At 53.1% G+C, this 15,618-nt stretch overlaps 1 protein-coding gene across 1 annotated transcript in view; it reads right to left on the bottom strand.

The window, feature by feature from the left end:
- Positions 1 to 15,618, bottom strand: part of Ttbk1 (tau tubulin kinase 1) — a 43,599-nt gene that overhangs the window by 22,077 nt on the left and 5,904 nt on the right. Inside the window, 11 exon segments of the mRNA XM_036167938.1 lie at positions 1,348 to 1,909; positions 4,534 to 4,712; positions 4,885 to 5,116; positions 7,687 to 7,841; positions 10,244 to 10,369; positions 10,447 to 10,539; positions 11,115 to 11,180; positions 11,393 to 11,497; positions 12,239 to 12,379; positions 12,613 to 12,686; positions 13,118 to 13,265. Of these exon segments, the coding sequence (XP_036023831.1) occupies positions 1,348 to 1,909; positions 4,534 to 4,712; positions 4,885 to 5,116; positions 7,687 to 7,841; positions 10,244 to 10,369; positions 10,447 to 10,539; positions 11,115 to 11,180; positions 11,393 to 11,497; positions 12,239 to 12,379; positions 12,613 to 12,686; positions 13,118 to 13,265 (1,881 nt within the window).

The raw sequence follows: 15,618 nt of genomic DNA, 5'->3' as shown, positions 1-15,618 counted from the left end.
TGCCTCAGATCCTCAGACCAGCATTTCCAAATCCTTTACCCTCCCACACTGCTTCTTCAGTCTGTTCATCTAAACTAGGTAGAGTTGTGAGGGCCTGTAACCTCACAAGCTCTGAAGGCTGAAGGACTGGAAACCAGCCTTTGACCCTGTCTCAAAACACCAGGAAGAGGAAGAGGAGGAGAAGGAGGAGGAGGAGGAGGGGGGAGAAGCCAGACAGGGCTCCCAACATGCCTATTCTTGTGAACTCCCGATGCAGTTTAGGATAGTGACCTGCCAGCCTTCCTGCCCTACCTCCCAAGTACTGGAATTGCAGGAGTGCACCAACACACTGGTTTTATGTGGCACTGGGAATCAAACCCAGGGCTTTGTCCATGCTTTGCTCTCCGGATTCTTCCCTGGCCGCCACCAGTCCTATCCCACCCTGATTTTGCTCATCTCTCCCTAATCTTTCTTCCACATTCTGGTTCCTCTGGTCGGGATTAAGGACTCCCTTTTCCCTCACTCCTCCACATGTGAGCATTTCCTAGCTCCTGCTCCAGCTCTTGGACCCCCACCCTGCATGTGGGTGACAGCACACACTCCAGGGTTCCTATGAGTCCAGGTGAAATCTCTCTCCTGATCAACGGATAACAGCATGGCCATCCTTCAGATATCAAGAGGTCACTGTGCCCAGTCTGAATCCACACACACCCTCAAAGCCACTCAGCATTGTTGCCATCAGAAGCCCGGGCATCTAGTAAGACATTGTCACCCCCGACCTGCCCTCCATCATAGCCCTTCTGTTCTCCATCCATCCACCTTGCTCCACATCACAGTCTACACAGGCCACCAGAGTACTCCTGCCACTGAAGACACGTGACCTTCCTGCTTCTAACTTTTTACCCTTTCAATTCATTTTCTACAAAGCAGCCTAGGGGATCGCTCAAAAGTCTCAAAGCCACCATAGTGCCATACTATGTAAAAGTCTTCAGTGGGCTACCACGCCTCCAGGGTCAGTCCCATCCCTTCAGTGCGGTGCCAAAGCTTCTGTGACAGCCCCGGGACCAGCTTTACACCCTCATGATACTGTGCTGAAGACTGCCACCACTAGTGGCAGTCCCTGGGGCCCAGGGGGCCTTTTTCCTGCTTTGTCACCTAGCTGTACTCCTCATAATGCAAGACTTATCCCACAACCTAAGCCTGTCTGTCTCCACACATGGTGTGGACCCTTCATACCTGGTTGTCTCCACCATGGCCCTGTCACTGCCAGGTTCCTGGGCCAGAGGGGCCACAATGGGGCACACAAGGCCTGGCTGCAGAACTCTGGGGGTCTCAGGATGGGAAAGTCATACTTAAGCCCAGTCTTACCTGTCTCTGAGGGCCTGTGGGGTCCGACTCTCTCCGTCGAGGGCGGGGTCCCGAGTGCAGGGGCGAGTGGGAAAGGCTGCCAGGCGTGGGTGGCTGTGATGTCTCTGATCGGCCATCAGCCTGGCTCAGCTGAGGTGGTGCGGGCTGGGGCAGCATCTGCCGCAGGTCCTCCTCTGCCAGTGTCTGCATGCCACGTCCTCGGGGCCTGACAGCGGGCTCTGTCCCCAGACGTCTCCTTTCCTCAGCCTCCTCAGGCAGAGGCCGCAGCTCCTCAGGCTCTTCGTCCGTGGTACCTGATGTGCTTGGCTCAGCCCCAGGAGGGAAGTCCTTCAGCTCTGTCTCCTTGTCAATAATGACCCATTCCTTGCTGTCAAAGTCCTCCTCCTCAGCCAGTGGCACCGAGCGGAAGGCGTTGCTCAAGGCCTCCTGCTCCACAGAGGCTGACACGTCCATTCGGCCACTAGCCTGCCTGTCAGCATGGCCTGTGTCCACTGACAACATCTGAGCTGGCTGGGAGGAGCAGGCCTGTCGTGAGGGTGAGCCAGGCAAATCCATCCGTGACCTGCAAGAGCCACCCGAATGGAGCTCAGTGCTGGCCTCTGAGATCCCCAGGACCTCAAGCCAGGGGCAGGGTAGAGGGTGACTCCTGCAACATGGCTTTCTAAGAAACACGTCAGTTATCCATCCACCTACCATGCATTCATTCAATAAGTATTCCTTGATGCTTACCATATCCCAGGCACATGCACATGCAGAAAACGAGTCCATCCCTCTCCTCTGGGCTACTCCAGGGAAGCTAGTCTTTCCAACACTCAGCAGGTACTGACGCTCCATCTGTGGCTCCCTCCCGCTGCATCCAGGGCAAATGTACCAGCTGGCTCTTGAGTTTACAGATGGTTTCCAGCTCCACTACTGACACCCTCTGGTCCTGCCCAGCTGGTGCTTTTAACCCCAGGTAGGCTGGGCCTTGCAGTCCCCAGCCCCAAGTTGGAGTCTGCATCTTAGCCTGTACCAGGGCCTCTCTTTCCCTAACCAGGTCTGTCTCAGATCACCCACTTTTCCTTAACTGCCCACCCTCACCCCCACAGCCATTGCCTCCATCCTCTGCTCTCTGACCCTACTCTGAAGCACTTCCTGGAGTGAACCCTCCCCTTCCTGCATGGACAGTTACTTGCCCCGAGAAGGTACCCTGAGCCCCCATCACACCATGGATCTCAGTTCTGCTGGTGTATCTGTCTTCCTTACAAATAGACTGTGACCTTTGCCTGGCAGGGTCTGGGTTCTTCTAACCTTTGACCTCAGGGCATGGATCCTGCCTGGGTCATCTTCTCGTCATCTTGAACTATGCCTTTGACTCTCACCCAACACCCAGAACATGTTTGGCATGGTGCCAGCCCCAAAGGGAGGGTGCTTCTTATACTGTATGGGCTTGTGTGTGTGTGTGTGTGTGTGTGTGTGTGTGTGTGTGTGTGTGTTAAAGGAAGATGCTACATGTGGAGGAAGTGTTGGCTCCTGACCCCAGAACACCAGGAAAACCAGGCCTAACCCATGAGCAGGGCTCATTAGCGTTCAGAGACTCAGCTGCAGAGGGGAGATGTGCAGAGCAGAATTCCCATTAGTGCTTCTAAAAGACTCCGCCCAGCCTGCACGGCACTGCCCAATCCCATTTGACATCATATTTGTATTTGTGAGTAAGGCTTACAATCAAACACCATTGACAGAGGCCGCCCTGGGGCTTTCTGCAAACAGCTCTTTTCCTGAGAGCAGTTTGTTCTGAGGGGCATGAAGGACAGAAGGTAACAAAACAGAAGGTGGACTGTGTGCGCATGTCCCTGCATGTGGAGAGGGAGAGGGAGAGGGAGGGAGGGAGGGAGAGGAGGGAGAGGGAGGGAGAGGGAGAGGGAGAGGGAGAGGGAGAGGGAGAGGGAGAGGGAGAGGGAGAGAGAGAGAGAGAGAGAGAGAGAGACCTGGGACACCCCAGCCTTGTCTGCTCCATACTTTCTTGTGCCCCAGGGCCACTAGGCCATCCTACCCCTTCCCTGTGCCATCCTGAACCTTCTGTAACACTCTCTTCCTGCCACCCCCGAAGGAGCACTTCCTGTGACCCGAACGGACTTGCTCAAAGTTCCTTCTGAGCGGGCAGCTCTTCCAAACTGTCTTGCTCAGGTCCTTGCCCCTCTGTCTCCACTCACATCCCTTCCTTCCTTCTCTGTGTCCAGAACCCTCTCTACCAAGGGACTCCATGCCGCCATGGGTGAAGGTGAGGTGTCTGGCGCCTGGGAGGACAGCCCAGTTTCGGGAGTGAGTGCTGCTACACACTCAGGGACCCAGACCTGTCTTTGGTTTGTCTAGCCCCCAAACTAGCACTGTGTTCAATCTGGAAGGTTAGGACAGTTTAGGGCAGGGTCCAGGGCAAGGCTGATGTAGGTCACTAGGAAAGACACTGAGCAGGTATCAGAAAGGATGCCCTCTTCCTGCATGGCTAAGGGCCTCTTTTCCTTTCCTAGTGCACAGAAGGCCCTGGTCTACCATGGAGCAAAGGAAAACCGTGACATTTCATCCTCCAGATGCCCCCCCCCCCGTGTCCCACCCACTCAGGTGGTGACTCGGCAACACCCCCCCACCCCCCCTACCTCCCCCCCACCCCCCCCCCCACCCCCCCCCCCCCTGCCAGCTACGCCCCGCCCACGGCCGACTTGACACTCCTCCCCCTTCCCAAAAGCCAGTTCCCTCAGCGCCGCCCCCCAACCTTCTCCTCATTAGCCAGGTTCCTGCTAGGTCCCCCTTGCCCCCAATCATACCCCTTACACCCCCAAAACTTGTCCCACCCTGCCACCGGCAGCCCCTTAAACCCCTTTCTCAGCTCTCTGCCTGCAGGCCAAAGGAAGCTCACCTCTGCTGCTCTCCAGAATCTGTGAATCGTTATCTAGGAAAAAGTCCTCTAGAACCGAGGCCTGGGCCCAGAAACTGGCCTGTCCACTCTTTCCTCTCTGGATACCCCACCAGAGGGCACCAACTGGCCCCAATTCTGTTGAGCCTGACCCCAGGCCAAGCATACTCTCACCATGCTTTCTAGGGTTCCTCAACTACTGCCTCATATATGAACTTTCACAGACCAGCCACGCTGATGAAGGCGCACGGGACCAGAGGGCCTTTGTCACCCCGAACCCCTGTCTACAAACTCACCTTCTCTCATGCAGCTCTACCCGCCCGTCAGCTGCTGTAGACAGCCTCTCCGACTCCGGGCTGTTGACCCTTCGGTAGCGTAGAGACCGTACTGGAGTTGTTGGGGAGTCTGGGGGGGCACGCACTGGGGAGCTGGGGACCCCTACTCCTCGACTCTGCTCTTCCTCCACACAGGGGGTCTGTAGGAGAGGTGATGCTGTGAGTTGGGGTTGACAAGCTGGCTAAGGGTAAGGGGCTTTCTTGGGGGAAAAGAGACGTGAAGCAAGGTGGTGGTGGACTGGGAGGATGGGGTCAAGGGCTGGGAACCCAGATGGGGAAGGCCGCCCACACCCTCTGCCTGGATGCAATTACTTTGCCGATGTTGATGCGTAGCTTGTTGCGGTTGACATCTGTCTCCTCCCACAATTCAGCCTCGGGACCCCCAGGGTGGGGGACAAGATGGGGACCAGGGCCCAACCCCTCCGGAGGCCTCCCAGGCAGGATCGGGGGTGCGTTCTCCTGGTCACTCAGGTGCTCGCCCTGTAGTACATCCTCAGTGTTCTCACGAAGCAGGTCCCCGGGCACTGGTGTCACATTGACCACTCTGGGGAGGCCAGGGAGAGTCACTGGTAAGGCTGGTAGGGATGCCCTTCTCCCTTTTCTCCTTTACTCTCTGCCAGCACAGGCCCTGGGGACCACCTCCAGAGTGAACACTCCATTGCCATCCCTGACCCACAAGAGACCAGACCATCCTCAAGTTGGCAGGGGCTTCAAGGAAATATGGCCAGCAGGGACTAGAACATGTCCACCCTTGCTGCAGCCCACTGTCAGTGGCTGGCTCCCTTCAGGCCCCAGAACAAGTCTGTAAATACCCCTTTATACTCCTTATCCAGAGACCTTTTAAAAAGAGATGTATTTACTTTTATGTGTAAGAGTGTTTTGCCTGCATGTATGTATGCGCACCATGTGTGTGCAGTGCCTGAGAAAGCCAAAAGAGGGCGGTGGATCCCCTGCTTTGGAGTTACAGACAACTGTGAACCACCACGTGGGTGCTGGGAATCAAACCCAGGTCCTCTGCAAGAACAGCCAGAGTCCTTAACTGCCAAGCCATCTCTCCAGCTCCACATGTTAGCTCATTAATAAATTTTATTTACTTTGTTTTTGTTTAGTTTATTTTTATCTTTGTGAGTGTGTGTACACAAGTGTATATGACACAGTATGTATGTGGAGGTCAGATGACAACCTTAGCGGTTGGCCTGCCTCCATCTTGAGACATAATTGTGTGTGTGTGTGTGTGTGCTCACATGTTTGCATGCATGTGAAGACCAGAGGTTAGTATGGGAATGTCTTCCTCTATGGTTCCTCACTTTTTTTTTTTTTGTTTTTTTTTTTGTTGTTGTTGTTCATTTATTTATTTATTTATTTATTTCGAGACAGGGTTTCTCTGTGTAGCTTTAGAGCCTGTCCTGGATCTCAGTCTGTAGACCAAGCTGGCCTCAAACTCACAGAGATCTGCCTGGCTCTGCCTCCTAAGTGCTAGGATTAAAGGTGTGTGCCACCATCACCCCACATTTGTTTGTTTTATTTTTTGAGACAGGGTCTTACTATGCAGTCCTGGCTTATCTGGAACTTGCTATGTAGATCAGGCTGGTCTCAAACTCCCAGAGATCTGTCTGCCTCTGCCTCTTGAGTGTTGAGATCAAAAGTGTGTGTCACCACACCTAGCCCTCACCCTGATTTTTGCAACAAGGTCTCTCAGTGAACCTGGAATTTGCCATTTCAGCTAGACTGGCCAGCTAGCTCCCAGGATCCACTGAGGTAAGGTTCTCTTGTGCATCAGGCTGGCCTGAGCTGCAAGCTTCCAGGGGGCTTTCTGGCCCTGCCTCCCATCTCACCTTAGGGACACATGGATTACAGGGACACAATACTGTGTCCCCCTTATGTGGGTTCTGGGAACCCTAACTCAGGTCCTTATGCTTGGACTGAAAGTGCTTTATCCACTGAGCCACATTCCCAGGCTCCTCTCTGTTTTCAAAACAAGGTCTCCCTGTGTAGTCCACACTAGTCTCAAACTCATAATCTTCCTGCCTCATCCTTCCAAAAATGCTGGAAGTAGACATGTACTATCATACCCCACTTCCCCAAGCAGCCTCAGCACAGAATCGGGCCATCGTGGTGTGCCAGCAATTTCTATGACATCTCCCTCCAATGGTGGCCCTGGGTTAGGTGATGTGATGGCTATTCTGGGTTACCAATTTGACTACATCTGCATTTAACTAAAACCCAAATGGCTGGGCACACCTGTGAGGGAGTCTTCTTAATTAAATAATTTGAAATCCATTTCTAATCTGGATCTTTAAAGTGGAAAGCTACACCTTTAACCCAGATCTTTCAAAATCTGAAGATCCACTTTTAATCTGGGCATGCCTTTTGCTGGCAGCCTACATAAAGGACATGGAAAAAGGAAGCTTGTTCTCTTTGCTGCTTGCTCTAGGTCTCCCTGGCAAATCCATTCCTTCACTGGCCTTAGAGCCTAGTTCTTCAGGATTCTGGTGTATACTGAAGACCAGCTGAGACATTCAGCCTCAGGGGCTGAACAACTACTAATTCTTGGACCTTCCATTGATAGATAGCCATTGCTGGACTAGCTGGATCACAGCCTAAAAGTCATTCTAATAAATACATTCATTCTATCTGTTCCCCTAAAGAATCCTGACTAGTAGAGGTGGGAACCCTTCTTAGTCAGGAGCCTCCCCAGGTTCCCTTCCACATGCCCCACATGGTTCTGAAGCTACTGGCCACATGGTTGCAGACATCCCAGCACCGGCTGAGGCTCTGTGAAGACAGGAATCAATGTCTCCCTTGCCCCTGTGGCGTTTGGATGATGTAAGACATACATGTTCATTATTTACAGTGAGAAAGGCAGGCTGTGGGGTTCAAACTGTTTCTCCAGGATTTCTTCCTTAGTCAAAAGTTCAAAAGTATGAAGAAGATACCCATGCCATGCTTAGGTTCAAGGTAGACTGTGATAGGACAGCCAGGCATCCAGCATGAAGATACAACTAGGGGTGCCCAAAGAGGATGAGAGGGCTGGCTTCTGGGGTGACGGCTCCGGGTGAGGCTCACTCCAGGTGAGGCTACCCTCCCACCATGATGCCCCTGACTCAGACTCACCCGAACATGGCTGCTGTCTGTCGGGTGTTCTGCTGGGGTGGGGTGGAGGTGCTTGTGGACAGGAGGGTGTCGGTGCCCGCCTTCTCCCAGTCAAAGGCCTCATTCTCAGCAATGCCCCGCTCCTTCATGCTGTTCTCAAACACCGACATGATCAACTGCGGGGGGTGGGCAGCAGGAAGATAGAGGGGTGACCCCAGGCTGGCCAGGTGGAAGGGGCAACAGAGGGGATTGCAGGAGGGAAATGGGGGCTTCCGGGCCAGGGATGGGCCTAGGGGGGCATTGGAAGGAGCAGTGCTCATTGACTTTAAATGAAAGCATAGCACAAAGCAGTATGCAAATTCTCATCTTGGATTAAGCCCCACCAGATGGATGCTAGTCCTGAGACCTATCCCTCGAGGACAGTCCCCAGACTCTGCTGCCATTTCTATCATCTGAACAGGCACATGAGTGGCCCTGAACCACTGGGTTCCCTCACGGTCTTAGGACTCTCTGCAGACTACTGCCTCTGATGGGTGCCTCTCTCACAGTCCTCTGCTGACACCTGACTCACTCCCATTCAGTTCCTCTCCCAGCACTGGGCACAGAGCATCCATTTGCATTACTCCTTACATGCTTCCCGCCAATTCTACACCTCTAGCCGACATCACAGGGCTCAGCATGTAGGCGGTCATGACTGTGTGGACCAAGGGACTCAATGAGGCTGAGCTGGGACCAGGAGTCGGTGTCAGCTCCACCAGCAACTGGGACGTTGGGTTCAAGAGGTAGCAGGTGGCTACGAGAGCTCTGAGAAGCCCAAGCCGTTCAGCGTTGGGCTGGCTCTCCTCGGAGCCCAGGGAAGGCACTCTGATGACAGGGGCCACTTGCTTCAGTGGCTGCAGCTGTGTGATTGACACTCTCCAGTTCACCGTGGTGTGCAGCACTGTGCCTCATCCAGAGTGGCTTCTGGGCAAACACTGCTGATATGTGTCTACATTCTCCCAGCAGTATGATAGGTCCCATGAGGTGACGGAGCCATGGGGAGAGCCTTAGACCTGGAGTCAGTCTCCCTCTCCACAGTGATGAATGTGAGGATGGTACCATGAGGATACTGAGAAGTTGGAAAATTCCTATCACCTGGTGATGTCACAGCCATTGTGACATTGTAGAACATCAATCCAGTGTGTGGTAGTGCTGGTATAGTCATATGATTATGCAGTACATAACACTATGTGTTTGATTTTGGTTTTTGTGTTTATTTTATTTAAAAAAAATTGTGCGTGTGTGTGTGTGGGGGGGGTGTTATACACATGAATGCAGGTGCCTGTGGGTGCCAGAAGATGTCATCAGGTCCCCTGGGGCTAGAGTTACATGAGGTTGTGAAACTCCTGGCACGGTGCTGGGAATTGAACTTGGGTCCGCTGCAAGATCAGCATGTGCTGTTGACCAATGAAGCATCTCCCTAGCCCTGATCTTTGTTGTTGTTGAGAGAGAGTCTCCCTATGTAGCCCAGGCTGACCTCAAATTTGTGATGCCCCTGCCTCCGCCTCATGAGTTCTGGGATTGCAGCTGTGAATCACCACACATGGCCAATTATTGTTTAAATCACAATTTTAGAACACACACCCTCTACTTACAAAAGAGAAGTTTACTGAGGTTGGTTATGTGGCTATGTTAGTAGAAGGTCTGCTTGCTTAGCATGCAGGAAGCCCTGGGTTCACTCTCAGGCATGGTAAAACACAGGGCTGGTGGCACATTCTAAAATCCAGGAGGTGGAGGCAGGAGGGTCAGAGGTTCAGGGTTATCTCCAGCTACATATTGAGTGTGAGGACAGCTGGTCTACATGAAATCCTGTCTCAAAAACAACAGAAATTGTAATTTGCTACAGCATGCTATGTTAGGCCAGGAGAGGCTTGAGAGTCTCAGGTCCACTGCATCTCTTTCTGGATCATTATCTGATCTTGTCTGCCACACTGTAGGACAGGGTGAAGAAGGGGAGGGCCTGTCCAGGTTTGGGAAGAGAGTTCTACAATGGTTACAGTGACATACTAAAGAGTCTGCCCCATCACTAAGCAATGAGCCCAGCCCTGCTCTTAGCCACGGTGTCTCTCTAATCTCAGTTTCTCATCTGTGAACAATCATCCCAGGTAGCTTCCTACAGAGTTCTGCTGTCAGACATCATGGTCATTCCCCTACCCAGGTTCTCACTCTGTACCCCAGCTGGCCTGGAACTCTCTATGGACAGCAGAGACCAGGCTGTCCTCAGACTCACAGAGACATCCACCCCCACCCCCCAACTCCAAGTGCTAGAATTAAAGGTGTGTATGATCATGCCCCTGCCCCAGACCCTTATTTTGAAGCTTGAATGTGATAACACAAGAACAGTACTTATACTGGGGAGGGTCAGCTCGTGAGAAATCTTAGCAGTGACTACTGTTTGTAAGGGCAAGAACAGTTTGGTATAGTTACAAGTCCAGGGGCAGATGCAGGGGCATTGAAGTATGCCAGGCTGCGGGGGCGGGGAACGGTCACTGTTAGGGGACAGGGACCTCTGAGTGGTGCCCCAGGCTGGGGGTCACACCTGGTAATCAGGCTTGGTGAAGTAGTCAAGGCTGGCGATGTGGTCCAGGAAGAGATGGAACTCGGATGGCATGTGCTTCAGGAGCATCCGGTGCTCGTACTTCTCCTTGATCATCCCCACCTGCTCCTGGAGGGGAGCGGACACAGGAGGTAAGGCCCCAGCTAGTCCCCTCCGATTCTTCCACCCAGCTGTGGGGGCCTCACCTTGTCTTTGATCTTCCTCCAGGGCAGCTGGCCCACTGCGAACTCCACCAACATGTAGAAGAGAGACCACAGGTCATCGTGGCGGCCCATCTCCTGAGAGGGGAGGGAGAGTCACCTCAAGTTCTCCAGTCCTCCTCTGGGAAGGGGTGGTGGACCCTTTTCTGGGGACCTCTGACACCCAGACCCAGATAGACAATGCTAGGGTCTCTCTGAGGCTGTGGCTCATCTTATACCTCAGTACATAGACACCACAGTAAAAAGTTCTGAGTATGGTTTTTTTGTTTGTTTTGTTTTTTTTGAGACAGGGTTTCTCTGTGTAGTTTTGGAGCCTGTCCTGGAACTCACTCTGTAGACCAGGCTGGCCTCGAACTCACAGAGATCCGCCTGGCTCTTCTTCCCAAATGCTGGGATTAAAGCCATGTGTCACCACTGCCCAGCCTGAGTATGTTTTGTCCCTTCAAAAAAGGGGCTTTTCAGTGGGGAGAGAGATAATGGAGGCCCAGAAGAGAAGGACATCAGGGGCAGACAACAGGGAAACCTCCCTACATCTCCAGGCTGCAGCCCATACCCCAATTCCTTTTCCCCACCTTGACATCCACAGCTCCCTCCATACCCAGCTTTGTCTTTCTACCTTCAGCCCTTAGACTCAGGGCATGCCACCCACTCACCCGGTTCTTGTGGGCATTGACCGAGGCATAGCGAACAGTCCCCCGGAACCCGGCCACATTCCGAGGCTGCAAAGAAGAGACCACATCTCAGCCACACTGCCAACCTTACCACCACCAAAACTAACTGCCCACCTCATCCAGGTACCAGCTGTCACTGCAGGGTTGGATGTACTGATCCTTAAAAGAACACCAAGCCTGCTTAGGCAGCTACAAGGAGAAATGTCCCCATACCAGAGAATTCTTAGAGCCCCACCATCCTGATGCCCAGTGGTACTCACGGGCCGGACGTCTCCTGTAGTGTTAGTGTACTGCCGGGCCAGCCCAAAGTCCAACATGTAGCACTTTCTGTAGGTAGAGGGCAGCCGGCCCATGGCAAAGTTGGACTGTGGGAAGACAGCAGCTGTGAGCTGGGGTCCAGCACCCCAGACTCACTGAGGTTTTGCTATGCCAGCGTTGAAGGGCCCCCAGCCCATGGATTCTTACACCCACCCAGATTCGAGTGGGTATGACTGTAGCATCAGAGCAGGAATGACTATCCTCATTTAGAGACACTGAAAGGAGAAGGTCCAAGGATGCTTCCCTGAGTCACAGAATTGGTGGCAACAGCTTCGAGCCCTGCTCCATCCTACTCCAAACCCTCAGCTCCCTGCTCCATCCTACTCCAAACCCTCAGCTCCCTGCTCCATCCTACTCCAAACCCTCAGCTCCCAAAGGAGCAGTAGGGTTTGGTATGGCTGCCCGGCTCAGAATCAGGCGCCCTGCAACTTTCTCGCTGTGTGCCCTGGGGCTGTTCACTCAGCCTTCCCAGGCTTCTCTCTTTACCCTTTTAAATGAGAGGATTTTACTTTCCTTGACTAGCACCAAGATCCAAGATGGCCTCCCCTGACCTCCTCACCTCTAGACTGGAGGACTACAGAGGGTTGAGGGATGAAGAAGAATGGACAGAGATGAGAGCTGGGCACTCCGCCTGGCATGGCCAAGAGGTGAGAAGGAGGAGATGGGGTTTGGTGCGGATCAGGAAGTGTTTAAAAGACTTCTTTTAGAAGAAGGCTCATGAGGTTCACCCACTGGAGCGGAGCGGCCAGGCCCCACAGACAACAGGAGCGCTCAGGCACATTGCTCACCGGCTTGATGTCACGGTGCAGGAAGCCCACGGAGTGAATGGCTTCGATGGACTCCAGGATCTGCTTGCCCAGCCTCAGGGTGGTGCTTAGCGTGAAAGTGCCCCTCGGCTGGCTGCGGCGCAGGTCAGCCAGGTTCCGACCCTGGGCAGGGTGGGCGGGATGGGTAAGAGGGATAGGATGGGAAAGGAAAGGGGAAGACTCATCTCTGCCACATCCCAGCTACCACCACTATGACAGCCTTGCCCCCAGAGGGTCGCGCCTACTCTCTACCCATCCCATCAGGGACCGATGCTTCCCTTCCCCATCCATGCTCCACCCAAGTCACACTCCAGCTCTTGGGGAAAGAGGCAGGGGGTCAGGTCCCAGGGACACACCTGCAGCTGCATCACCACATAGTTGAACTTCTCGTTCCTGCCACAGCCAATGAACCTGCACACGTGGTCCTTCCCTGAAGGGCACAAAACACACTTTGTTGTGTGTGGTGTGTATATATGCCATGCCCACCTAGCGCTTATGTGGGTTCTGAGAATCTGAATTGCTTTGAGCCTGGAGCCATTTAGCCATCCCTCTGGCACCCTCTCGAATCCTGTGCCAGCCCTGGTTCTGGGAATGCCTCTGTAATAGCCCGGCACTCCCACCCTTGGTCCCAGAGTTGAGTGTAAGCCAGGACCCACCTCGTGTGGCCATCACCAACAGTCTCCTTCATCACCCCCTGTCACTCTCCTAGACTCTGGTCCCATCTTTCTTAGACCCTGGCTCCATCACCAGGATCTTCCTCAACCATGCTACGTTTCCTCACTCAAGCCTCCGATCTCATCATTTCCCCAGCCCCTGGCTCCATCACCTCTTCCTGCCCACTCCCCAGCCCCAGGGTGGTACCTTGAAGTTTTTTGAGCACAGCCACCTCCATCTTGAGGACCTGCTTAGGCTGCTGGGCAGACTCCACCTTGAGGGCCACATTCTCCCTAGTCAGCAGGTCCATGGCCTCGTAGATCTCACCAAAGCCCCCGCCCCCGATCTTTTTCAGCTGTGGATGAGGGGAAGAATTGTGCTCAGGGATCAAGCTGGACAGCTCCTCAGCCCACCTCTGCTGACTATATTCTCCACTGATGGGCAGGTGACATTCTTGAAGGAGAGGACCCACTTTCCCGACCCAGTCAGCGCCCACACCGCCTCTCCTCTGAGACAGATAGCTCAGCCCATGAGTATAGATCCCTTCCAACACACACACACACACACACACACACACACACACACACCAGACAGGTATCTAAACAGGAGCAGAATATAAGAGACACATGGCTTCAGGCAGACATGGCGACTGCCCTGATGACACAGGGTTCTGGAGATTGTGAGTTATCTGGAGAGCAGGGTCAGGGGTGTAGCTTGGTTAGTAGAGTGAGTGCTTGCTTAGCACACAGGTTCGATCCCAGTACCACATCCACCAGGCATGGTGGTGCACAAAGGGGAAGGAGGTAAAGGTTCAATACCAGCCTGCGATACATAGCAGGTCTAGCCTGGGATGTTTGAGTCCCTGTCTCCAAAGAAGGGGAAGGAGGGAAGGAGAGAGGGAGGAACACATGGGTAGGAGCTTAGCAAGTAAAGGCGCTTGCTGCCAAGCCTGACATCATGAGTTTGATCCCCAAGACCCACATGGAAGAAGGAGAGAGCCAACCGCCTCATGTTATCCTCTGACTTCCACACACACATCCTGACACACAAAGCCACAGCACACACCAATAAATGTAATAGTCATAGCAGTAAAGGACAGAAGAGGAAGCCAGAACTATGAGGAAGGGTGAAGTTTCTGAGGTGGGGAGGAAACATGGAAGAGAAAGGGCAGAGAGAGGAAGAAGCACACAGCACCCTCCTCTGATGGAAGCTAGTGACAACAGAAACCTAACAACCAGATGGGAGGGACCCAGACTCTAGAGACAGCGGCATGTCTCTGGGGAGCTCTAGCCTCAGGAGACAATAACCTAGTCCGCATCCTTCTACAGCTTGCTGCGTGTGAGCACAGAGGACAGGATAGGTATGTGAGGGGCTCACAGACCTCACCACAGTCAGTCCCAGGCTCTGCAGCACAAGGGAGGAGGGTCACCTGACTCGAAGTGGTGCATACAGGGACAGTGACAAGGCCCAGGGCCTGCCATGCTTTGGCTAGGCCACACAGCTAGTAGATAACTGGGCTGTATTTTCTCCAAACTGCATCAGCTGGAGACAGAACCTACCGAGTAGGAGCCATAGGTTACAGGAAGTGGACCACTGAGCACCCCAAGTGTGGATGCTGACACTCAAGGCTTCAGACTCCCTGCTGGTGGGAACATGCCTGCTCCCAGCTTCCCAGGGCCCCAGCTTCTTTATTGGCCTTCCCCCCAAACTGAACCTCCTTTACTTCTCTCCCCATCCCTAGGGAGGGGTCACTCAGCCAGCATCCTTTCCTTCTGCTCTGTGATGAAGGCATTCTCATCCACTGGCCACAGTGACTAGGCCCCTCACATTTTTGGGGATCCATGAAAAGTGGGGCTGGAGAGATGGCTTAGCTGTTGAAGGCAAGGCTCACAACCAAAAGATAAAGTAATGAACTTTTAGGCCCAAAAGAAAAACTCAGTCTAGAATATGAATGTATTACTCTCTGTAACAATGTGTCATAAAAATGCAATTTTCAGTACCCTGTTATAGAAGGAGGTGTTATGAGACAAAAGTGCCCAGGGCCCATGAACATCACAAGGCGTCCCTGCTCAAAGCCCCTTAAGAGAACACCCTTCGACCCTCAGCAGGCCCTGTTTCTCTTCTTCTGTGTGCTTTGACGATCCCAACCCCTGTTGAAGGACCTCCCTAAACCAGAGAAGAAACACAACACAAGAGAGCCTCAGTTTATTTGGCACAGACACCCTTTTCTTTCTTTCTTCCTTCCTTTCTTCCTTCCTTTCTTCCTTCCTTCCTTTCTTTCTTTCTTTCTTTCTTCCTTCCTTTCTTTCTTTCTTTCTTTCTTCCTTCCTTCCTTCCTTCCTTCCTTCCTTCCTTCCTTCCTTCCTTCCTTTCTTTCTTTCTAAGATTTATTTATTTATTATACATACAGTGTTCTGTCTGCATGTGTCCTTGCAGGCCAGAAGAGGGCACCAGATCTCATTACAGGTGGTTTTGAGCCACCATGTGGTTGCTGGGAATTGAACTCAGGACCTCTGGAAGAACAGCCAGTGCTCTTAACCTCTGAGCCATCTCTCCAGCCCGACACCCTTTTCTTGGTCCCACTCTGGACAACCTAAAGTTATCTAGGTTTTGTAAACTTTTTGAGTCTCTGCTTTTTCTCCTCAATAAAAGAGTCGGGATCGAGCTGGGTGGTGGTGGCACATGCCTTTAATCCCAGCACTCGGGTG

Source organism: Onychomys torridus, chromosome 18, assembly GCF_903995425.1.
Source record: "Onychomys torridus chromosome 18, mOncTor1.1, whole genome shotgun sequence".
Taxonomy (NCBI): Eukaryota; Metazoa; Chordata; class Mammalia; order Rodentia; family Cricetidae; genus Onychomys; species Onychomys torridus.
This window is presented reverse-complemented; position numbering and strand designations above follow the sequence as displayed.